Source organism: Epargyreus clarus, unplaced genomic scaffold (assembly GCF_041222505.1).
Source record: "Epargyreus clarus isolate Ecla_fem2 unplaced genomic scaffold, WU_Ecla_fem_2.2 ptg000017l, whole genome shotgun sequence".
Classification (NCBI taxonomy): Eukaryota; Metazoa; Arthropoda; class Insecta; order Lepidoptera; family Hesperiidae; genus Epargyreus; species Epargyreus clarus.
Window position 1 is genome coordinate 8,622,779 of NW_027332225.1, and position 27,025 is coordinate 8,649,803.

The following is a 27,025-nucleotide window of genomic DNA, read 5'->3' on the forward strand; positions in this document are numbered from 1 at the left end:
ATTCTTCGATTCACGTCTTGACCATAAATATTTAAAAAAGTGAGGCAAGCATAAAAGCGGGAAAATTTTAACCAAACGGGTTAGTCTTCAGTCTACAATGATAAAATAAGAAGTAAAGTGTACTCATAATACTCATATAATATTAAATAAATATTATTAACGAGTAATTATTATTAAAAAATATAAATCATTTGTGCCACTAATGGGTTTATACTGATGATTGCCGACACGAAGACACTTCTGCATACGGTTTGGCCAGTGCTTGAAATAACGACCAATAAGGAATCGCCAACATGTCGCCGAGGTATGTATGGAGGTAAATTTAAAGTAAAAATATTTCCCATTACTAAATATAAGTACTAAATGTATCCCTGTAACATGTTACTCAGGCTTACGTTCCTACCTAGCAGCTACCTACCTACTGTGTCGACCGAGCAGAAATATCAGAATTTCGCCTCTACTCTTTCTCTCTTTTGTATTCTGTCCCGTGATGTGCAAGATCATAAGCGAAATTACATAGACTTAGAAACAAAATTGGAGAGAATTTTGCTGGGAAGCCCGCGGAATGATATCAATCAGATGTTGAAATCAACATCATCCTCACAGAGAAACAATAAACATTTAAAGTAATAATAAAAATGTGATTGCATTCATATAGATTTAAAGATATAGTAATACTTGGATTTGAAATCCATTATTTAAGTGCTTACCAAGCTATTTAACCAGAAACATTCCTTCCACCCTTTCGTAACGTTTTATCATAAAATTACAAGGGTGCGTAATTAAGAGTGTTTGAGTCAAAGCAAAGGTTAGTTTAGTTGACCTATTTCTTCATTCACTGACTTATCGACATGACCTGGAAAGCTCATTTTGAAGGTAATATTATTCTTCATCACGCTAAGTTACTAAGCTTCTTACGTAACGGTTTGTTTGATATTTCTGAAGCGGTCATAAGATTCCAGTGGCTTAATTATAAGAAGAGGAAAAGGCAAGTTTTTTTCCCACAAAATCATCTTTATTATTTTAAAAGAATTGCAAGTAGGATCACAATGGAAATAGGTTACAGGCAGGATATCACATTGAAACATTTATAGAATAGAATAGCCTACTGATAAGGAGAAAGGCTCAAAATTACTGATGTGGGCTTTAAAATGATCTCTTCAGCAGTTCCTACTACTGTGCCGCGCAAGATGCCGAATATTGTTGGTTCGAGTTATTTATTTTCTATTACAGTGTGTTTGGTTTTGCCGGGCTAAAATTGAATAGTGCCGAAAATTTTAAATCGGACAATATATTATTTATTGAGTAAGTAGTTTGTTTAACTTTATGCCGAAATAAGTAGTAAGGAATACTGATTGCCTATATCGCCCACATAAATTAGAGCCTCCCTCCTAACTAAATACACTCAGATTCAAATAGAGAATTCTCTACAATCTTAAAATAATAAATAATTCATAAACACTGGAAAATATTCATTTTTCAAAGGTATATAGATAGATACTTCATACTTTTTGTCAATATAAGACAATAGTATTTCGAAGACAAGCTCAGTTTTTTAAATACATATTTTTAGGAAGAGGACATACATAGGTATCTACGTTTCTGTTAACATTATTTACAATTCCAAATAATTCCATCGATTTTACTACACATATTATTTAATATACGAAGGGTGAGCTAATAGAATAGCCATCTACCTAGTTATAAAGAAGTAGGTAACGCAACGTCACAACCAATGTTTTAATTGAATACAATAAAATTTAGACAGGTATTCAAAAGTAAAATGACAAGAGCCTACACAAATTTACATTTCAAATAATCTATTTAGATACATAAATGATATTAATAGAAATATTGATAAATTAACGAATTTCCCAAACATTACAAATCATTTTTAGATTATCGATTTTCATTGGTTGCAACAATCGTGTTTTTTAAATAAACACCCTCATTACTTTGTCTTTGGTACAACACGTAACAAATTTTTACTCTCTTAAAATAAATATGTTTCAGATAGTTTTTAGATTAAAATAAAATACATCGTATATTATACCAATTACAAATCCAAAAAATTGCGACACGGATTCAGTACACTAATATTTAAAATAACAAGCATTATCTTATGCAAACACATATGAATGTTTCTGTTCAAAATATACTTAATCCAAAACTATGGTTGTGCACAATTACACTATAAATTCTAGCCCAAAATGTGACAGTTATCTACTGATATAATCATCATAAAAATTATAAAACGTATGATAACGAAAGATGCTTACTTTACAGGATAGAAAAATATATGAATTTCTCTTAATAAATTGGTAAAATGCTAGCAAATGAAAATAAACATATTGCAGTCGATTTTAAAATGCATCACAAGAATATAGGCAATAAAAAGATTGTAGAATATAATAGAAAACACCTATTTTATTTTAATCCTATAAATATATTAGACACTTATAAAGAACGAATTTAAGAACTGTTATTATAATATTGTATACGTTTATCGAATTTTCTTCATTACTACAATCACTACATATTGCCAAATACATATTATTCATATCCAAATATATATATGTATATATATAAATATTCATATACATAGCTTATGTTCTATAAGCGTCGTCACACCAATCACAATGACACCATAGGTGGGTACACTCAATACTACAATAGGGATGTTCCATATATCATCCTGAAGGATACGAATACAACAATACAAACACATGATCATATTTATGATTTTTTTGTATTATGTTTTTTTACGGTAAGTACTTAAGAAACGATTTTTGTAGCTTTACAATAATTCTTAGCATGAGTTTAATTTTCTGGGTTATCCGATAAATATATTTATTTTCTTAAAGAAAACTAAAATAGATTAAATCGTTTAAATTATATAACTTTCCCAATTTGTGATTAAACAACATTTGTGTGGTCCTTAGGAACATCCCTACCTAATCCATTTTGACGAAGGGTTACACGGGGGAAGACACACATATTAAATTTTAAAGAGATTAATAATTAACAGTAACTACGGTCTCCATGTAACTGAATATTATACGAATACTTACATTTTTAAACGCTTACATGAACCTTCTTATCATCTTTTCATTTATTTAAACATCGGAATTCATTCATTTCACCCAGATCGCTCTCATTTCCCATTATTAGCTGATAAATATAATGTAAAAAAACGATCATTAATAAACCTTTAACTCAACTACGTAATAATAATTAACACTATTTGTTTTCGGTAAGTGTGTATTTTAAACTATCATTCTGCTTCAAAATAATTAAGATACGTTCAAGTAAGGATTTAGTTTAAAATAACACTACTACCGTATATATATATTTTCAATATCTTAGTTATTAAATTAAACAAACCAACCCAAAAATGACTCCCAGGTCTTTGTTTTCAATGTCAATGTCAGGATTAAGATTAATGAAAGTTTGAAGCTGTAACATTTGAAGTTACAAGTAAAAAAGTTACAATTAAAAAAGTCAGGGTAGTAGATACTTTTGCCATAAAGATTTCATCTTGTGTAATTCATCTTCATCAAGTTTCCGCGGAAATAGGTAAGTTACGTTGAAAATAATAAAATTGAACTGACTCCTTTAAAAAATCACTCATCCGTGACGAGATAGTAGAGATACCTATATCTCTTGACTTCTCTAAATGTAGGTCAAGTGTACCTATTACCTTAGCTCTTAGCGAGAATATGAGGATGAAGATTTTTGTCGCTGTAAATTTTGTGTTCATTGAATATTTACGAGTTCCCAACACGAAAAAATAGAAATACAAGTTAAAAAACAGAATATTTATGAAACTATTGTAAAATATCAAACATGAAAACTAATTTTAATCCTGACATATCTTTCACCCCTATCTACTTTTTAAAACCAAACAAGATCTTATTCAACTCTCCCTGATATGTGCTCAACAGTATATTTGCACATTATAAACATGTTTAACCATACAATACCTACTCGATTACACAATTCCGAGTTCCTGATACGTTGTTACAGTGATATTATGTTGTAGTGCAAGATTGATATGAGGTTTAGCGTTTGCTGAAGGGATTGTTGCGCGCGGTAGTACGGGCAGCTGTTGCAGCTGTCTGAGTGCAGTTGCACAGCGCGTCGAACATGCGAAGAACGAAGCCTCTAGCACGTCCCAGTCGTCGTTTCAGGTTACCTGGAATAAGAAAGACTTGTTAACTTTTAACTTACAACACCCGCTGCTGGATGAGTTATTGACGAGGAACTTATGACAATGTATGTAAATCAGTTATAATCAAAACAAAAATCCGACTGTTTAAAAATATAGCAAATGGCATTTTTCTCGAATTAAAACTTATTATACCTATTATCAAAAACGCTGCAGGTCATGACTTTTGACCTTTCAAAACCATGTCTTACTGAAGTATCCAGATGTTGCGTTGAGAAATGTACTTTGATCGATAGTGTCTAGAAACGGAAAGTTATATATTTTCGTATATGGATGTTTTTGTACTCCAATTTGTACCTATGGAATTTCTGTAAAACGCTGAATACATGTACAAAATACATATATAAAGAACTATACTTAGAGTTGTTAAACTAAAACGGTTAAACTTCATTATTATGACGCTATAATTGTGGCTGTTGCCGTACAGCTATTGTGGGAAACGATCGCCCTCCTGATTAAGTTTGCTATACAATGGCTGCTAGTACAATCATAACATCGTTTAAGATTTTATACCATTCCATAAAATAGCATGTTCAATGATTTCTAGTAGGGAAGTACCTACTACTTTCATTGAAGAACGTCTTGAATTGAAGGTGCGAGAAAATAAAAGTAATAAGGTATTTACAGTACCTACTTAATAAAATATTATAACAAACATAAAGGTTTGAATAACATAAGCCATGCATAAAAAATATAGGTATCATTCTCATTAAGCCATTACTCTTGGCTAGGCACGGGGCTCCTCTCCTGGGAAGGTTTAATTCATTAGTCCACCGTGCTACCATAGTGCGTGTTGAGAGACACGCAATTGTAAAAATGTTTTTAGCGTCAAATAATGCTATGAAGAATCTTTGGTAGGGGGATATTCATATATTGTATTCGCTCAATTTTTGTATAAATACCGAAATAGAAGTGATTTATAATTTTTTGTATGCTCTGCAGAATACATTATAAATGAAAATGAAAAACATATTAATATTTTTACCTGTTATATGTGTAAATGGCTTGATCGATTTTAAAATATAATGTTACGTTCGACTAAATTTGTCCCTGTAGTCCCGGAACTAGAATAGGGGTACGATATTCCTTGCCTGTCTTAAGAGGGGGATTGCGGGGTTGCGGGCTGCAAGAGTGTGTGGGAGGAACGTAAACTGCTCCCCGCAGGGCAGAGCCCGATAGAGGCATCGCACTCGGAGGACTCCGGTTGCGTTCCATCGGAGATCCCGGAGTTCACCACAAAGCGAGGACGGCCACCGGGTGGGTTTTAGTGCGGCAAAAATCCCACATAGCCCGGCTTCGCTCCCACGTCGTCGGGTATCTTTTGAAAGTTTCCCCCTCATAAACAAAAAAAAAAAGGTTCGACTAAATTGTGCTATATTTTTAAGCACTCGGTTTTTTGTTTTTCTTTTTTTTTAAATATTGTTATTTATACTTAGGTTTTAATGTGTTCACTACAATCTATTTGATATCATAATCCTGCTTAAGACATGTTAAAATGCTGAGTGAGTATTCTTCTAGCATGAAGTGGATTTATGCCAGTATTTGTAACATCACTAGTCTCACCAGGTCCAATACAGTATAACTGCTGTGGACGTGTGGTTATCTGGTAGTGACGGTTGAAAGGTAGTAATGTGCGGTTTTCGTGTTCACGTGCGTTTCCATTACTGTTAGCTATGTCATAGTATTCGCCATAGCGTTGAATCTCCATTGTTATCATTCCTGTTTTATTTTTACTCCCTCGCGAGGGGAGCGAACGTTGCACGAGGGTGAAGTATTGATTAGAACATCAGACGAAAACTTTAGCTTGCTCATTAGATATTATCAAGTCGCCTATACTTAAAATGTCGTTCAAAAGAAATTCTTTTTGCTCATTTTATTTCTTAGAATTCTTAGTGTTATTACGGCCAGTAATTGATTTGAAGATGCCAACAAACTGGGAGTATTGTTTTTATTAGTTACTTTATTTATGAAGACAACGTTTGTAAAAAAAAAATATTTATTATCGCAGTAGATAAATAAGTATGTTTTGACTATTTTTCAATTCAAACTAGAAGGTAGGTACATTTATAACTGGCGGTTATTCCGTGAGAAATATTATACAAAGCATGTTATCGCTTTGAAATTCTTTCTAGGCTACGTGGCTGTGGAAAACAGAAAGCATTTTATACAACAAAGCAAAAAGAAATAAAGTAAAAATACGTGCGTTCTTTGATGTTTTGTTTACTGACCTAAGGGTTGTTTTATAAAGTGTGTGTACACTCCACCTTTGCAAATCTTTAAGTGGAAAAAAGCATAAGAACCACCTCCAATCATTGTTTAACTGTTTCTTGTTAAGAAAGTCAACGGTACATCGGTCATTATGTGATCTATCTTACGGTAAGTTATTCCTAATTTAAATATCAACTCAATCAGGTAATTCGTACACTTTTCCTTGCATATGTGATCTGGCACGCACTAATTACTGATAAGTAGGTACACTGAAATCAAAAACAATGCATATTACCTCCAACGACCGTCCTTTATTTAAAAGGAAACTGATAAGTTGGGAATTTTAAAAGTGTAATTATTATTTATGATACGCCTAACTGGCCTAAAACATTTATCATTACAAAAAAAAAATTTCTTCATAGGTCTTATAGGCATAGGTACTTCAATTTTTCCAGCCTCTTGAGCTCCCTAACGACATCCCATATCTATCCATTACTTTAACGACTTGTAACAACCGAAAATATTAAATACCTAACCTATTATATGTACTACATAGTAGGGACATACCCAGTCCCTACAATGTAGTACCTTTTATTACTAAGAAAATGGTCATAAAGGCAGTCACATAGTCTTTCTTAATAAAACATAACTATGCCTACTTACGTCATGTTGATTTTCGAATGTTGCTTTTGGTACTGATACTCGGGTACAGAACAAAATGTCTGTGGATACTGCAGTATTCGAGTCTGTATTTTAAATCCTTTGTCATGTTTCAGGCAAGCGCAACGCATAATTGTACAAACTGAGAATAAGTATAATAAAATAAATGTTATCGTCCCTTTTTGCGTCTGGAAGCGTACATTTAGATGAATACAAAACTACAAGCATAAGAATACGTAAGTATATAAAATGTTATCTTATTGAGAATATGTTACATGGTATTTTTATCTAATATAGGTATTCATTATACATATCAACCCATTATCCATCCCATCAACCCATTATTGTACAGATATCACATGTTATTGTCATTTCATTAATATTTTATTATTTTGTTTTATTTGTTCGTGTATCTATGTTAATGTTATGTTCTTTATTATCACATACAGCAACTCTCAAACAAATATGAGGCCTCCAAGTGGAGAGGCTAGCAATGAATTGTAAATCACGTCACAGAGGAATTGACTTACAAATGAGATGAGTATCTATGCATGTTATTACAATTCGAGGACACAATTTTGATAACATGTGAAGTTTAAATTTTCAATTTCGTTAATATTGAAGGTATGTGTTTTTAACATGCGTTACGTATTGGAAGGTGGTAGAACCTTCTATAGTTTGACTCCAACCGCACCACCGCCACACCTATTTCTGCCTAATAACAGGAGTATTAAGCGCTGCTGTGTGTGTTTTGAAGGGTATGGAACATGAGACATACTTTTCCGAGTTATTCCAGCTTGGGCTTGCCCGAGAAGTCCCTGCTGTATCGTCTCGTCTACACTAAATGACCAAAGGACACGACACATTCCAAGTAAGTTCTTAGTCACAAAGAGATAACTATGATTGGTACTTAACACTAATCTGATTCGTTTTAGTTAAATTACGCCTTAAAAATCTTAATAAAAAAGTATATAAATTACTTATTATTTTCAGATCACCTTAAATATAAAATTCTTGTGTCACAATGTTAGTTACCGTACTCCTCCGAAACGGCTTTACCGATTTTCACCAAATTTTATATGCATATTCAGTAGGTCTGAGAATCGGCTACTATCTATTTTTCATACGTGATAAGTGATAAGGTTTATTCACTACTAACATTTTTTTTATTTATATGGCAACACAACGTTTGCCGGGTCAGCTAGTATTTAATAATAACTTATAATGACTTTTAAATCAAAACAAACAGTAAGAATAGACGTTTATACAGAGACTATTGCAAGTGGCAATTACGAGTAAATACGGTTGTTAACGTAGCAACATAATGAGCGCAATGGCGTCACGGAATGACCTGTCGTTAATGTCGATTTATTTTTATCACCAGTGCCGATACCTAGACTCATCATGATAAAATGTGGGACTAAGAGATAGTCTACGCCGACCTATTCTAGTTTTATTGCCTAGAAGATAATTAATTAATTAAATAATTCTAGTTGGATTACCCAAACAGTGAAGTAAAACCGTTATAAAATTAGGTATGTAATTTATAATAAGCGTCAGATGAACTTTTGGTTTATAAGTAAGCAACTTTGGCATATATTCCAATCTATTCTATTCGGAAGTTCTAAAATATTAGTATATTATGGTAGTCCATAATAATATAATTCAAGTAATTAATTGATTTTTAAGCACCTCCTTTTTGCCTTTTCTGCCTTTATAACTTCGTATGAGGCCTTTCAACTTAGTTCTCATGTGCAGAGACATATCCCTGATTAGGTAGATGAGTCTGCCCTTTTATCCAGGTGGGCTATATAGGTACCTATTTGTTCAATCTCTCATAATATATAATATTAGTATAATATCACGAAAATGTAACAACATTTTCAGTTTGACGTGTTACTTAGTAAGGTGTTATGTTAAAGACTTATACAATATGTATAACATAATATAAAGCGAACGTTAGGGAAGGCAGCACGTCAATTAAAAGTTATGACTCCCCAAGGACGTTATAATGTTAACGCTCCGAGAACTTTGTGAAAGAAACCCTATATAAGACAATGCTCTTACTTTAGTAGTAGATATGCAGTGACATCTAACCGTATTTACTACATAAATTAAATATTTCCTCTATTTTGTTTAATGGTATCCTCTAGCATACTTAAAATACGATAGTGATGAAAATTTATTAGATACAAAGGTATCTAATAAATTTTCATATATTATATCTCGTGTTATATCTCGCTAACGCTTGCCAGAATTGCGAAACATACCCTTAACTAGATATTTAAACTGCAAAAAATATGTACAATAGAAAAATATAAGAACAACGTAACATATTTTGCATAATCCCCCAAGAAAATATAACCCCAAGAAAACTTAGTCCGAAGAAACTCATAAAAACAAGAATGAACAAAGAACTTTTATAAAGTGTAGGTATAAGCTTTTCACAAGATAAATATTCTGAGGGATTTATTTACACAAGCGAACCATTCCCAGGCAGCTACGATAGATTAAAGGATATTTAGATACTAGTATGAAACTCACAAAACTTTCTTAATCGCTTTGTAAAGTTGTTCAATTATTGTATTATTGTATGCATGTATTCAAACTTTCTTTAATACGAATACGGACTTACGAATTATTTTATTTAGTTGTTACGCTGTAACACAAAGGTCAACAAAAGTTATTTTCATATATTTTTTAATTCGTAATAATTACCTTCTCTTTATACCTATAAATAAATATAGATTTGCGTGTAGGTACCATATACGTAAAATTTTCTATCACCTTTATTTTAAGATACGTAGGTATGTATTCTTACTTTCTATATCTAGATTCTTTACAGAAACGCCTAATGTATGCAAAACCTACATACGTAATGTATACATGTAAGAAACTTTTACCCGTGTAATTATGCTCGTTCATTATGCTTTCTGCTTATACTTCAAAGGAAAGTGCAGCCGGGCATGCAGCTGCTTTACATAGATAAAACGTCTGACTAGCATAGTTACTTTATACTAACTACTTCATACATATTTTAAGGAATTCATGTTACTATAATATGTGAAAGTTGTAATCTACTAAAAAGGGAGAGATCGATTGGGTACAAGATTCAGAAAAAAACATTGTAATCTTATCCAGAACTACGATATAATAGTGGTATGATATGGTATGTAGTTTTGGAATCAATATAGCAGGCAATTATTAGGATTTTAATATAAAGTGAAGGAAAACATCGTGAGAAATATATGACAGGTTTTCTATAAAGCTCTTGAACGTGTTTGAAAACTAACAATCCGTTTTAGAATGAACTCTGTTGTAATATTAACCACATTTTGAGGGAATAGGTTACTTTCATTGCAAACATTCAAATCATGGCACTCCAGAAGAGTAAACTCTTTTTTTATTTTATTTACGAGGGGAAATCCTTTAAAAGGTATCCGACGACGTGGGAGCGACGCAGAGTTATGTGGTGTTTTTACCGCACTAAAACCCCCCGGTGGCCTTCCTCAGCGCTTGGTGGAGAACTTCGGGATCTCTGATGGAACACAACCGGAGTCCTCCGAGCTCAATGCACTTATCGGACTCTGCCCTGGTGGGAGCAGTTTACGCTCCTTTCTCACACCTGGTGTTTACGACGGTATGCGACCACATATACCGCCTTCCTTCCCGGGGTTGCCTGCTGGACGGATGACGCGCTCCCTCTCTTGCCGCCCGACTCCCCGGAAGCCCCCTTTTAGTCGCCTCTTACGACAGACAGAGGATATCGTAGCCCTATTCTAGTCCCGGAACGACACAAAGAAGAAGAGTAATACCATATTAAATGGATTTTAATGAGTAGGTATCGAAGTAGCTATAATATCTGCAGACTCTAAGCTTCTGACAAATAGGTATATAGCCAAATCTACTAAAATTTAGACTAAATGAATATTGAGACGTTAATAACGTTTTCCGGGACATTGGTGTTTTTATAGAGCTGAAACTACAACGCCAAGGTTAATTGGCAATAGGAAAAACTAATAGCATTTTTTGTCACTATGCGAACGAGTTCCATAATGATGGTTAGCTTCAAAGATTTTACTGGCTAATTAGAAGAATAATCATTTATTACAATTTAATTATTTCATTCAATTCAACTTATATTTTTTTAAATTAGTTTGTTATTATAAGCTTAGCTTCGTTCGAACTCGTTCGATTCCCGGCTAAGAAAAGATATTTTAAAAAACGAATGATGCAGTTTTAGTTTTTATCAAAATCGGCCTCGTAACTCCTTTCAGAATTTTTCGCTAATCCTTATAGTTTAGGATATAGCCCTGAATGCCTATTTGAAAAATTCACCCTGTATACCTTCTGTATATAGGTACTATGACACCCCACCGACAACCCACAGACTGAATTATATTGTATCTACATAATTTTAATTTAACATATATACGATCCAAACTCTCATTATTATTATCTGCCACTGCTGGGCACGGACACTCTCCTCAAGGGAGGCCTGCACTTACATAACGCTGCTCCAATCCAATTCTCCAATGGTAAAAACCTTCGTTGCTTAGATAAAAACTATTATATAGGTATATCTTACTGTAAAGCAAGATGATAAAGTTATACTATTGATCATAATAATACCCAATCGTCGTGAGTAGTGTCGGGTCGGGTCGGGTTGCCCCAAAGCTATCCAAATACCTACCGACCTATGTATTCGTTGATATACCCTTAATAATGAAGATAATGTTACATTCAACCTTCCGAGTACTCGACATGCTTGGTTAAAGTAGGCTAAAGGCCTGAGGACTATTATTTTGTCTCAATCTTTACTTAATAGGTATCTGTTAAACAACTAAAAACAAACAAAATTGTGCTTACTTGTTGAACTATAAATTTAACGATCTATTATATAAATATGACATTTATAAAGGTACAGTATTTTTATTTTTACATTTTTTTATAATATACGAGTAGCAGACGAGCTGTCCACCTGATGGTTAGTGTCTACTGCCGCCCATGGACATCTATAATCAACCCCAGATAGAGATATTCCTACCTGAAGTCGGCCACATATGCGCCTGAGGACTAAGCTAAAATGCCTCGGAAAAGTATGTCTCCCTTACCACACCCTTTAAAACGGAACACAGCAGCGCCTAACACTGCTGTTATTAGGCAGAAATAGGTGTGGCGGTGAATAGGCAGAATAGGGAGTCGAACCACAAAGGGTTCTACCGACACCTAAAAATAGTCCTTACCTATGGATATCTATAATAATAGAAGACTTGAAAATTGGATCGTAGGCTGTATAGGAGCGTTATTTTTGGACTACTTTTGAACAACTTATTTTCGGCACAACAAACGTAAGAAATATTCTTTCAAATTTATTTTGATTCAAAGTCACTCTTGTACTTACTTATTTTCTTGCGTTCAGAAGCCATTATTCGAAGCCCGTTTTAAGCAATATCAGAAAGATCGATAAGATGGGAGATTATCTATAGCTTTCAGTGTAGGCAAAAGCCGTTAAGCTCTGAAGTATGCCTTCAGCTCTCAGAAATCCATTTTATATTTAATATACCTTTCAGGCTTTCGCAGAACTGGATTGCAAATAATGCTAGCCTACCTCCTTCTTATTGATCATAAGCTTTTCCATACAGTCATTCTTTACTTTTTTCAAACATGAGATACGATTCATATTAGATACGAGTAGTTACAATTACATTTGTCATTACAAATTTTGAAATTACGTAACAAATAAGGCACAGTTGAAATCTAATCTAATTTAAAGATTTAGTCCTCAGGAATAACATTGCATATATGATTGACCTGGCAAGTAGAACGTCTGTCCTATTCGGGGTACAAATATGCGTAGACGGCGATAACCATTTACCATCTGCCCACATGCTTCTTTACTCCTACCTTTATAATGAGAAAAGAGTTCACATAACTAATTTACTGTTAGTAGGTACGGGTAGACACCCGTAATCACTTTGTGTTAGCGACTATCTGAAACAATATTCAGTCAGACCTTATTATGTGTATTAAAGATGTTAGTCAGCTATTTGCGTGTCTATCTCATGAAATCAACTTATAATTAGAGCTGACGCCAATAAATGAAAATAATTGCCGTTCAATGCAATGGTTATTTGCTACATGCATTGCAGTATTCAATTTAATTCCAATCGCAGCGAAATTTCAAATTGAGGTCGTTTGTATTTATACTTTATACCTATCGCTAGTGTTAATTGAAATGAAGCCAACTACAGATGTATGTATGGAATATCATCAATAATATCAATTAATTGGATACCAATTAGTGCGGAGCGAGTTTCCCCTTAGAGTGAAAATTACGACTTAATCATAACTTAATCATAACATTGGCCGAGGGTGGATTGGTTAACTTTAAAATTTTGACATCAAAATTTTATAATTGTTTTTCAGACAGGTACCTACGTTTAATTCAATGTTTTCACCAAAAAATCAAGTGGGTATTAAATTCCCTTTCGTGGTCTACCGGGGATTCGAATGGCCGCTGGGATCCACGGAGATTATACCACTAAGCTATCTTCACATATACAAATATAATCACGTCCAATATTTAACTTTGCCAAACATGGCAATATTTGTTGAGGACTAAACCGACGACGAAGAGAGTAAGTATAGATCCTACATTACTAACTTGACCCTTTCTATCGTATGTGCTTTCCTAATAACGGTAAAAGTAAATATAAGTTAATAATTAATATGTTATTTAGCGTACCTCTACATAATAACAAAATTCATAAGTCACACTACAATACTATACGCGTTTTGTATGCAATATGTAGAGTTGAACCATATAGCGTTTATCATTGTTTATTTTCTTATAAAGTTTAATTTTAGTATAGAAAAAATATACTTTTGCCTTTTATCAACTGTCTTCATTGACAAGATTGGGGTACTAACCTAACCTAACCGAACCTAACTCCTAGGTCCTAACTGAAGCAGATCACAGATGCGTTGCTCACCTTGAAGACCATGTAAGAAAAAGGCCCATATAAAAGTGTATCACCCTTACATTATTCATGAAACCATAACACATCCGTACTTGACAGTGCTGTATAAAGCAGAAACAGGTGTGTTAGGGGTGCCACCTGAAGTCGTTTACAAAGGGTTCTCCTATATTTAAGGCTTGCCATCTTCGATCACTAATAAGTTCTTATTAGTGATCGAAGCTTGCCATTCTCTTTTAATTAAGAACCGCAGAGAGTAAAACATTCTTTATCATTGTATTAAATTTTGTGGAACGCTTGTGGTAGGCAGCTTCGATACGGAATTTGATGCAATAAACCTTTCAGAAAACTCAATCAAAGGGAGACAATAGGGTAGGGAGGAAAATGCCTTCACAATCTACAAATCACCGTGAGAGTTGAAATTATTATTCACTATGCTACAGAACGTCCAACGTCAAATAGAATCACGATGTTTTTATTCAGAAATAACCTCGATGTCTATAATTAAATAGAAAACATATACCTACCTACATGTTTATAAAATTGAAGTATGTGTATCTGTGATTATGAAATGTGTTTTGCAAAAATACTAAAACAATTCAATTCAATGACACTAGAATCAACGAGTATTAATCTGCACTTTCTTTAGTCCTACGACGACACAGCCCAATCAAAAATGCTGCATACTGCTGAATTGGTACACACATGATCTACCTACCCGCTGTGGCCCCCAGTCTGTGGGTCCAAACGTTGTTATCACTTTATTAGCCTTGTAGTGATTTAAACATAAGTAACTATATTTATAAAAGTACAAGAAAGTGTAATACAGGAAAGTTCTACAGGCTGTTACCTTATTGAACGAGCGATTAGCGATTATGTATACGTTCTCTCGTCAAACAGGGAAGAACCGCCACGCCATCCGCATCCTATTGTGAACGTTTATAGCGGACAGATTATCGACATTAGATTAACCACGCTCCGATCAATCTTCGACCTGACTGACTCAAGAGAATGCAAAAAACGGAAGAGTGTTTTCCAATAATAGATCATTTTTTATAGAAGTGGCAAGCAAGCCCGTCTATAGTAAACCTCATCTTACCATCACTTTGAAATACTAATACATACGACTAAGCCTAGTCTTTTGCCAGGTACCAATCTTGTTGTCTCTGTATCTAGTTCCGGGACCAGAATAGGGCTACGGTATCCGCTGCCTGTCGTAAGAGGCGACAAAAAGGGGCTTCTGGGGACGCGGGTGGCAAGAGTGGGAGCTCAAAACGCCCGATAAGCGAACCCGGGAAAGGCGGCGGTGTATGTGGCCGCATACCGTCGTACACACCAGATGGTGTGGTGAGCTTTATGCTCAACGGGGGGGAGCCCGACGGGCCAACACGCCCAGAGGACTCTGGTTGCGTTCCTTTGAAGATCCCGAAGCCCTCAAGGCAGCGTCGTGGACAGTCACCGGAGGGCAATATATCTACCTATTTCATAAATGTTATATAAAAGTGCCTAATAGAAAAATATATATATATAAGTACACCTAAAATAGTGCGGTAAGAATACCACATTATCTTTTCAAGATTTCCCTCTCATAAACAAAAAAAATGGTACCAATCTCGTACCAAATGTCAATATCAACAGCGCATATTCTGCTGCAATGTCTTTATTTCAAGTTGTTGTCTGTACACTTTTTTAGAGTTTACTGTACTGTATATAGTAAACAAGTATTAGTTCTAAAATTAAAACTAGCGATAAGTTTATTTACATTGTTACTCGAAAAACAAAGTACGTAGGTACGACTGTGAATACCTAAATTATTTATGGTCACGTTAACCGCTTAAGCACGTGATTAATGTTTTTCTCTGAAAATACAAATTGTAGATGGGAGTCTGAAAAACACCAAGATAACAAACAAAGTGTTCAAAGTTAGATATATATATCCTTTAGTTAAAAATACTGGTATAAATATTTGTAACATGTAAAAAGTTAACGCACTATTATTGTACAGTTGTTTATTTGGTTAAACGATGTAGCGATTTTCATTAGCGTTTTCGTGTTTTGAACGATAAATTGGAAAATCTCGGTAAAGATTTAAAATGTTGTGACTTTTAAGTGCGTACTCCGTACAATATTAAATCATTAATGATTTCTAAGGAGTTTTATATGTCGACAATTGAGCTTATCATATAAAAAGTCCTTCAGGTGTATCAGTGGCAGGAAAACCCATACCCAATTGCCTACTAGTGAGACCACAGAGTACGCTACCGAGTACAAATCATTGGGACAATTTTTTTTTGAAACCTTATAGGGTCTATCAAAATAAATTATAACCCTATGAAAGGAATTTTAAATTATTACTTATGTAGACTTAAAGCATTATCAATTATAAGGTTACGATCAAAACGTTTCGCTAACATAACTATGATTTACAATGTATTATGTGTTAAACAATCATCTTTGTGTGAGTGTAAACCTATATTGGCTTATTAATATAGGTATACCTAATATTTACTTATTTACAACCCATCTCTATATAAGATAGTCTCTTTTATAAAATGAGATCAACTTGATAACTACTATCAGAATATCAAATCCGTTTGTAGTAAAATAAACGGTCTTGTTAAACAGAATGATAAAAACATTAAGATAATTCGAAGAACCTCTATAATGGTCGCTCACATAACTCATACTTAGGTATTAATCATATTACATATAAGAGTGATAGGACATAATAAGGTCAGCTTAAGTCCAGAGGTCAATCTAGATACCTATACGTTGCTAGAGATCTAATCTTTATGGACGAAATTTATAAACGCTGTCTACACTCACAGCCCCACACTAGGATTCCCTGTTTCGAGGGTACCATGGACACACAGAGACAAATACACAAACACCCAGACCCAGAAACAGAAATCTAAATTCATCATTTAGATATATGTCTGGCCGGGGATCGAACCCGGGACCCTTTGCGCGTCAGACCGGTATGGTGTACGCTCCGCCACGCGGGACGAAATTTATGGTAGGTGTAGTCCAAAGTTTTATGCCATATGTACTCCGTTGCATTTTTCGTTCGGACAAACTTGAAGGAAGAATAATATTAATTGACATCCAAAGCCAACTCTATATCTTTAAGCTGGCCCGAAAAAAATATTTGACATCTACTTAAATGGAAATAGTAAAGAAGGATAATAATCGTTTGATCCAAATCTTTTTACAAGTCCAAGAGTAGATCCTTATTTTCTTACCCCCTGCAAATCAGAACAACAGCGCTATACCATCCCTGTTATATCTATTTAAATGAATGATTTATTCTTATCTATATATATAAAAGCGAATATAATACATAGGTAGGTAGATATTAGATAGGCACTAATGAATAAAAAAATATCATATTGTATTATTTAAGCAATTTTAGGACCTAGTCCGTTCGTACTTACCCACTCCTGGGTCTTGTGATTCCTGAAACAATGAAAATGATATTTAATATTCGAATCATATTGCTAATATTATTTTAATCGAATTCATTATTATTTCAAATGCAAAGCATCGCAATATAATATTATCAAATGTATGTAATGTATTTACATGATTATTATTTACATGTGGGGATTTACCTATGTACATACATACTCACTATGTTAGAAAGCCAATATAGAAATAACTAAAATAAACATAATTAATTAGGTGATTTCGAAATGACTAAATGTAATTTAGCTGAACTCATTTTAAGATGGAAGATTGTTCCGTGTGTAGCATGAACGGAAATACATAACTACCTATATTTTAAGATTACTATGTCAGTAGTAATATAATTATTATTCATAATTATTATAAAATTACGATATATCATTACAAAGATTATTTAATTGCCTTCTCATTATTATACACTTTACTGCTTATTGTATATAATAATAATAGATATAATAAATAAGTATATTTTTAATCAAAAATATACCTATTTATTATTATTTATTAAATTTATGTCAAATTATGATTCACGTTGCTTTGTTTTAAATGCTGACTATTAATCAAGCAATAACTTGATGCAATGAAGCACATTTTTGTTTTATAAAATTATCGTAAACGAGTATGCTGGCCACTTGATGTAAACGGATTTATTTAATCAACTTCAAATAGCATAAGACTCCTAAGAAACCTAAGGATTAAATTAAATCTTCTGAAATATTTTTTGAAAACATAACAAAGATAAACAAAGAAAAGTGGAGCAAATGGTAGATAGTTATTTTGTGCTTTATTCCAATAGTTTAGAATGATTACAGACGTCCATTTTTACGGCAGTAGACACTTACCTACCATCAGGTGGATTGCATGCTCATTTGCTACTCCTACCTGTAAAATATTTTTTTTCCAATAGTATAGTAGGTGCGTATTATCTTATTGATTATTCCATAAAACATTTTGTTTGCTCAAACATGTTGGAATGTTTACGCCAATTTTTCCATATGCTTGTTCATCAATATGGAAAACAGCAAACAATATATTGCAAATGACCGGACACAGACGCGATTAGCATACAAATGAAAGCTGAAAGCTATTTTTCATTCATATCTGACCGCGCATATCCTATATGGAAATGACTTAACAAAGGAAAATATATTTTTTACATCTTTCATTTCATACTAACGCATAAGACTAATGACCATGGACAGATCATTGTCTCGTCTGACTTGAATGGGTGGTTCATAAATTGGTGACAAACGCTTAATGTCATGAAAGACGAGAGAACGTACTTAATTAGTAAATCTTATTTAATAATATAAAATTCTCGTGTCACTATGTTAGTTACCGTACTCGTAAATTTTATATGCATATACAGTAGGTCTGAGAATCGGCTACTATCTATTTTTCATAACCCTAAGTGGTAAGGGTTGTTCACCCTAAACATTTTTTTATTTCTATGACAACACAAAGTTTGCTGGGTCAGCTAGTATCATTATATTTTTTTCAGCCTTCAGCCGCTTCTTATAACTGGTAAGTGGCCTGTGTTACCCACGACTTACCCTAAGTCCTATGTGAATTCGATCACAGATACACTGTTTTGTCTGAGCATGTATCTTATTAGATATATAGCCATATATAGCCATTAATCATTCGCGTTATATTTAACGCGAATGATTAATGGCAAAAAGTCTATTAACGTCTTTAAAAGTACGTAAGTAATAGTTATTATTTAATTAAATTATGTTTTTTTTTCATGACAAGTTCCACTTTTTTTTTATAATATAAGAGTAGCAGACGGGCATGCAGTCCACCTGATGGTAAGTGGCTACTGCCGCCCATGGACATCTGTAATCAACCCCAGATAGGATTAGATATTCCTACCTGAGGTCGGCCACAGATGCGCCGCTACCCCTGAGGACTAAGCTGGAACGCCTCGGAAAAGTATATCTCCCTAACCACACCCTTCAAAACGGAACACAGCAGTGCCTACCACTGCTGTTTTAAGTTAGAAATCGGTGAGGCGGTGGTGCCGCCGAAGTCGAACCACAAAGGGTTCTACCACCTTCAATCTACCACTATATTAAATTGTTGAAAAAATACTAACCTACATACATTTAAATTAAATATTTTTAATAAAAGATTTTGTTATTGAATTTAAAACAAATTAAGGGTTAACTCGAGTAATTACCGACATCAGTCCAGGCAGCGAGTCACGTTCCAATAACTTCATTAACGTCCGTTTATAGCAAAATTATGCTTTATAGGTCAATATATAGGTATACACTTAGTAGGTAGGTAACATACTCATAGTTCCGTATAATATTACGCATCGTTAATCAATTTAATTGCCATCGTTATAGAAGACAAACAATCATATAGGTAATATATGTACCTATATACCTACCTATTTCATACAAGTTATATAAAAGTACTTTTATAAATAAAATATATACCCAATAAAGGCAGACATCGTTTATTAAAATATTTATGATATCCTACTAAGGTTTCAAAATCTAAGAACTATAATTGTTTTGAACTATTAAACTGAGTAAACTACTGAACTGTACTTAATATTTTTATTGCTTTTGTAATAGAAAATGTAATAATCATAAACAAACTTAGGAATAATGGTGTATCTACTCAAATATTAGTGCGTGAAATAGATACGGCTCACATAGATACAATAAATACAATACAGGTAGATACGGGGTGAGAAAATATAAAAGAGAACATGTCGATAAAATGAATTAAGATTTAAGACGCACTAATAAATGTAACAGAGGTCTCATCACAGACTCAGTAGCTATATTACAACATTAAGATATCACACATTCGCTACCCAAGATAGTAATAAATGTCTAAGTATGTCGGCTTCGTTATGCACTGATGGGCCGATAGCCGTAGATATAAGAGAGATTAGAATCTCAGAAAAGACCTAACTTACTCGACTAGATTTAGCGTGGGATAGATTCTCAAAAGGTAAGAAAGAGCGTTTCTACGTTCTTCGAAATTCCGATGACTATCCTATAAGTAACATAACATATTTTAACATTAAATAGTAAATTAATAGAATTTTTAACGAAATAAGACAACTAGATAACGAAAACATTACTTAAATTAAAGTTGTGAAGAAATTAATTATTATCGCACAGAGGCACTAATTGCAACAGGTCATACATTGTTCTTGGTAGTTTTTTTTTTTTAATTTAAATACATATTTTACAACAGAAATAGATGAAATATCTAAATTTGTGAACATAACATAACAAGAATAGCATAGATTTAGTGATTGGTGCATTATAACCACGGATAGATTTATCGACTGTTAACGTTCGTAAAAAAGGCAATAAAACTCAGATTTGCTTTAACGCCATTGTTTTGCATTTCCCAAGTCACGTCAACCCATTACCATGAATGCAAACGAGGAACTATCGATCAAACAACTGTTTGGCTTTATAGCTGTAATATTCTCCCAATTTTTTATCAGATAAACGTAAGCCGATTGCTCACTATCATCTGATGAACACCAATATATTCAACAAAACATATCGCTTAGAGGCTGTACAAATAGATTGATAAGCTTGGCCAAGATAACGATTAGAAATGTTGGAAGTGTTGACACTATCTGCCATCTCAAACACGAAGAGAAAGATTATAATTACTTAGAAGACATGCAAATAAGTAGGTGAGGGCAGTACTAGTAGATTTATTAATTTCAGATTTATAAATAACGTAATTAAGTAGGTAGATTGAAATTGAATGAGAATATTGATTTGCACGCGTGAAAGTAACGTGAATATAAAGATCTGTTTTCGGAAAATGTGGTAAGCATGCATGACATCAGAAATGGTCATTGCTGCGAATTCCAATTAAATAACATAGCTATGCTAGTCAAGCCGACTTTTGCATTCTACCAGCACTACGCCTGTTGAACACTTACCGCCCTATCATTTCCACACATCACTGTTCCTTACCGGGAAAAATATACATTTATACTTACGAATTTGTTTCTGTCTTTCTCTTTTTGTTTAAGCTCTGCCTCTTTCTTGGCTTGTTGAATGAGTTGGTCTACAAACTCAGAGGCCTGTCGGAGCTTCTCGGGGTCGCTCTTGAATTCTGCTATTCTCGCGGCCAGAGCCGATGTATCGCTGTCTTGGATCATTTTTGCTGTACGTTTACGTTAACTGAACCTCACAGGTGGTTTAAGTCAGGCAATAAAATCCCGAAGCGTCACTGAATTCAAACAAACACTAAAAGTCTTCGAAGCTAATGTTATGGAATTCGCATTTAGCTGCCATATCTTAAGGGTGTTTTATGACGTGCGCTCGTTTCGTTCGTAACGGCTCAGTCATAATTGGGTGCGGTTGCGGTTGAGAAGCGTGTGTTGGTGAGAGAGACGTCGGGGGTACTGAGTGAGGCCGGGCCGAAGCTCGATCATGCGCGGATGCGGCCGCCCGCGGTCGGCCCGCTCTCAGCCTACGTTTACAGATTAACCCTAATCACTAGAGATGAACACTCTCGGGCTCTCTCGACGTCTTAACCATTTTATCGGATTACCTGTTGTCTCGCAGTTTTATTTTCTCATTTCCACACTTAATTTTGTATAGTAAAACGCGATCTTTTAAAATAATGACAGGGTTACCTAAGGATAAAGTCTTCTTTTCTACCCAAATTTAAGTGATAAGTAGCTGTTTATCAACATAATAGAATAATTATGTCTACTAAGATTATTTATTGTTAATTTTCTAATAATAATGTGTCTAATGCTATCTGTAGAATACGAAACATTACATTTCAGCCCTATAATTAAAAACCCCGTCATTATCTGTTCATCTATAGAAGTTACCTAATCTTGGAAATGATCGGAGCAATTTGATCAAACTTTGACACAAACACAAAGTACAAAGACAAAACTCTTCATATACCTATGCCATATATGAACTTCAAAATGTCGAGAGAAGGGTCCCTCCATTTTACAAGAATAAAACTACTAATTATGCTTCGTACATAAATATTATATACATTTTTTTTAATCTGGAGATATAAATAATTAAGTTACACTATATTATGAATTTTCCAGCTGTAGGCGGTAGCTAAGTTTAACTTATTTCGAAGGAGAACGCATTCTACATTATTTATGAGCATGATAGTGTTGTTCGTTTGCGAGTTTGATATCAAAATGTTACTAAATAAGTTTGTTTATAATAACGTTAATATCATATTCAAACAAATTCTGTTTGAATAATTGTGTCGGGTATGTGTAGTTGCGTGTATCAGGGGAATTAGATATTTTCTTTCGCTATTATCTCACTAAATAGGTTTTTAGGTCCAGTTCCAGGTTTATAGTCCAGTAAAAATATTTTTAGTTTATCACAGCCAAAGCCTGTCAGTTCTACAATTAATTTAAACTAACATATATTCAGCTACGGATACATACGTAAAGTACATAAGTAAGGTAGAACCTACCTTTAAGTGGATAGGCTGTTATAGGAATACATAATGCTCAACCCTCTTCGGAGGGATTACATAGAGATTTTTAAGGGTCGGGATTGGGAAGCTCTGAAGCATCCCTCTCAAGCAACTCGGGAATTATTAATACAAAGGCGAAACTGTATTTGCCTTTACAGAATAACGCCATGATTTTGCAACACTCAACGAAAGACCACCCCACGTGTAGGTATCTATTGTGAATCACGCTATTGATTTTTTCTTACACTTTCTATGTATATTTACCTATACACACGTTTTACAGCATGTGTGTACATACTGATGGTACATTAATAACACAATAATATCATAATCAGGTAATGATGAAAATTATTTATTTGTTTAATAGTTCAGAATATTTTAAATGCTATAGTTATTCCTAAAGTGAAGCAGTTACCCACTAATTTCGAAGGACTGGTATAGGTAACAGCTGACATACATATGAAGCCACCACCTTCACCGTCAGGAGTTGCAACGGATCCGTTATCGAAATTTCCCAGGGGTTTACGTAGACCCTCTGTTCTTTATGCATTTGATATAGCGGCCATGGGTGGCTGTGACTACTTGCCATGAGGTTTTCTGCATGCTTGTTTACTACTACAATCTTAAAAGAACATCTAAGAACAGTATTTATAACGACATCAACATTTTTAGCAATAATACACAAGATCATAGATAAGTATAGATATCTCACCGCCTTGTAATTGAAGGAAGCCATTAAATGGCTTAAACGGCTGACAAATGTATCAGCCATTTAACGGCTGTCCTGGTGTAATTTACACGGAACAATGCCAACATGAGCAGTTAAGTGCTGATAAATATCGTTTCATTCGTAAATTATCCAAAAACTACATTTTTTAAATATTTTTCAAACACAAAAATAGATGACAGTGACAATTTTAATTGTCAAAACTGTTAGGAGTTACATTCTCTTGTTGGGATTGTAATCTAGTAATCTTTACTAATCTATGCAGATGATTGTAAACTTTTCCACCTTCAGAGGTAACAGAATCCATTGTTGTACTGATTTGCTCATACTCTAATAATATTCAGTTTAATTGTGCATTTGTTCTGATTTACCATCACTAACACTAGACGTTACATCACAGTAACCTTGGCACGGTGATACCGACGAACACCATTGTCAAGTAAAATGCGACCGATAATGCACTCCGACACTCAATGTCAAAGGAAAACGGTTTGCTTCAAGACACATAGACGGTCTAATGGATGCTAAAATAGGCCGCTATTTTTATGCTCGTGAATAAGTGAGAGGTACAACTCTTGATCGATTTGCGGTGGCATCACTGTCTGCATTTCTATTTTGATGGCAATACCTATTGTTTGCACCTGCATTTCTGATTTGTATAGTTTAGTTATACTGATACACACGTCGAAGTTGGTGTGAGGCTTTTAAAGTGAGTGGGAAATTCATAGTAGAATTGTTTAATAACCATTTATGATTAGGTCCTATCTGTAAGTCTTTGAAAGAAGTTAATTGATCAATTTCTCGTAGGTGTCCGAGGAAGTTTATGGGAGACGACGTACGACAGTACCTACGTATGATGGTAACGCATTACCCCGGAGGACTAAGATGTAGCGACTAGGCTTATCTGAGGCCTTCCAACTATGTCTTCGTTATTGGGTAGAATGCGGCGGTGATGACTGATGCCTTCGGATTCGAACCACAAAGGGTTCTATCACACTCATTCGTATTCACCTTATATGTATCTGTAAATATAGCCGTAACTCCTGTTATTAACCAAAATCAGTACCGAAAAGTACCTAATACCAATCGTATGTATGACGGACAGTTTTGAAGGAGATCTCTATTTGTCTTTTTCAAAGTGACCCGGCTGTCCAAACATAGTTGTTACTTACAGTATTAACAATTAATTATCACGTAACGGCATTAAGTACCCACAAAGGGGCGCCATGGGAATACCTACGTGACCGTTTACTTAATATACGCGCGCTAATTACAAATGAGAACAAAATTTAGTTTTATTCTTTAAATAACCTTGATTTTAATCGTATTTTGGATAATCTTCAACGATTCTGGAACCTTGGATAAAGTCTATTACTTCCATAAAACTTGATGATTATTACATTAAATGAGAGCGCAAATGAAATACGAATAAATTGCATAAAATTTAATTAAACTTACTCCAGCAACTACAAATTACATTGAATAAAAGCAAGGATTTTAAGTGGTCTCTTTGTTAATTATTTTCAGTCTAATGCCGTTTAGATCTATCAACGTCCTATCACAAACAACACATTATGCAAATATAACGGCTTCAATAAAGATTCCGTCGTCAACTCATTATCCCTCAGCTCTCATGGGTCTCCCGTCGGACATTGATATCATAAAGATTGCAATCCTAAAATTGCCGCTTTTAGCTAAATTTCATGTTTAACTGCTCACTACAGAGAACAAGCACAAGGCAATTACAAACGCTGCAAAAACATTACTGAAATAAATTATAGGAAACTACTCGTAATTTTAATAGCCAAACATTGTCAGCTGGCGTAAAATATTGCATTCATTCACAAAATTGCTGGTGATATTGCATGCTCAACATTGCTTATCAGGTGCAGGTGGGCAAGATGGAAAAGGCTGGGGTTCGGGGGGAGGGCACGGAGGACAGGGGTCCGGCACGTGCTCGTAGTAACAGTGCCCGTCCCACCACCAGGGCTTCCCAGGTGTTGGAGCACACGGGAAACATACCTGCATGTGAAGGGAACTGATGGATAAGTACTAACTAACTGCCTTACTGCAATCGTCTCCTATTAAATTGTAGAAAAAATACTAATAGACGACAATACCTAATATTATTATGTTATGTGAAGTTACCAAGCAAAATGAAATTGTAAGTCTACCTACTTACAATTTCATTTTGCTTGGTAACTTCTTTAAATAATTAAACTTCTTTTAGAAGCTAATCCTATGATTTATCTATCATTTACACCCAGTTATCACTTGTCTATAAGAGGTAGGTATCTGTTTCAATTTTGTCCCTGGAAGCAAATGGCAAAAAATAGATTCGCCAGTGAAGACATAGGTAATATGTATCTTCCTAGTTCCCATTGGCTTTAAGGGACATCATTAAAACCTTCACTCCGATAGGTGGTTCCCCGCGTTTACTACATACTTACACATTCAGGACTTATGCCTCCCGTACCAGCTTTCTTCGTCGGATCTCTCATAATCGGCGGTCCTTCGGCCACGGGAGCCACTACAGGTGGCTTTACAGAATTCAGAGCATGTCTTTCATAGTAGTATTGTTTAGAATACTTATATTCCCACGGCCCACGAGGTATGTCAGGTGGTGGAATAGATCTAGGGGCAACCAATGGCGGAAATCGACCGTGAAGATTATGCTTCCTTCCCAATAAAAAATCCCGTAGCTTTTTTAAGCCTGCTGATACGTCCCTAAAGTCATATTTAACTTTTGTCATGATAAAAGCTAATTATTCATTTGCTTTTGCTACACGTATGACAAATTGACTGAATTGAATTCGTAGGTACAATGAACTTTTTTGCTTTACCTATGTAATTTCTATGTGGCCGATTAAAATATTAAGGCAAAATTACTATATTCTTCTATGAGTTTTATGATAGTAAGATTATTTCTACTATTATTTTAATATAAACCTATTAACCTATATAATATAAACTTATTTAATTTTTTAGACTTTTTATATTATAATAATAATGTTAGGCCAAAATAAATGAATTCAAGGCCCTCTACTCTGACAGGGTTACTGCTTTAGAAAAATAAAGTTCAGGTCTGTTCTGAAACCTGAACATTGGTAAATTATTTCATTTTTATTGTAAGTTAAAAATATTGAATTATTATTTAGCTGAGTTACTCATTAAGGCATAAATGATAATACTTATCTATTGTCTTAATATTCATTGGATAATATTAAAATATGGAATTTGTATTAGTATTTACTTTTTTATAAGGTTATTGTATAATGAGTTTCAGATCGCAGA

The 27,025-nt window shown here is 34.1% G+C and overlaps 1 protein-coding gene across 2 annotated transcripts; it reads right to left on the reverse strand.

Moving 5' to 3' along the window:
* Positions 1–1,421: 1,421 nt before the first annotated feature.
* LOC140749023 (uncharacterized) lies at positions 1,422–26,569 on the reverse strand. 2 transcript variants are annotated; one of them, XM_073082023.1, is made up of 3 exons: positions 26,182–26,569; positions 17,511–17,532; positions 1,422–4,195 (listed from the first exon to the last, which is right to left on the reverse strand). In XM_073082023.1, the coding sequence occupies exons 1-3, from the start codon at positions 26,482–26,484 to the stop codon at positions 4,062–4,064; spliced, it is 459 nt and encodes a 152-aa protein (XP_072938124.1). In that variant the 5' UTR covers positions 26,485–26,569; the 3' UTR covers positions 1,422–4,061. The 2 variants fall into 2 exon arrangements, with proteins under 2 accessions (XP_072938124.1, XP_072938125.1); XM_073082024.1 differs by lacking the exon at positions 26,182–26,569 and adding an exon at positions 21,536–21,982.
* Positions 26,570–27,025: the final 456 nt, after the last annotated feature.

Excerpts from the sequence above, each read along its gene's own strand:
- LOC140749023 (XM_073082023.1), bottom strand. The coding sequence starts at position 26,484 with ATGACAAAAGTTAAATATGACTTTAGGGACGTATCAGCAGGCTTAAAA. Across the intron at positions 17,533-26,181 it reads GAGGCATAAGTCCTGAATGT|GAATCACAAGACCCAGGAGT; the intron begins GTAAGTATGTAG and ends TCATTGTTTCAG. Across the intron at positions 4,196-17,510 it reads ATCACAAGACCCAGGAGTGG|GTAACCTGAAACGACGACTG; the intron begins GTAAGTACGAAC and ends TTCTTATTCCAG.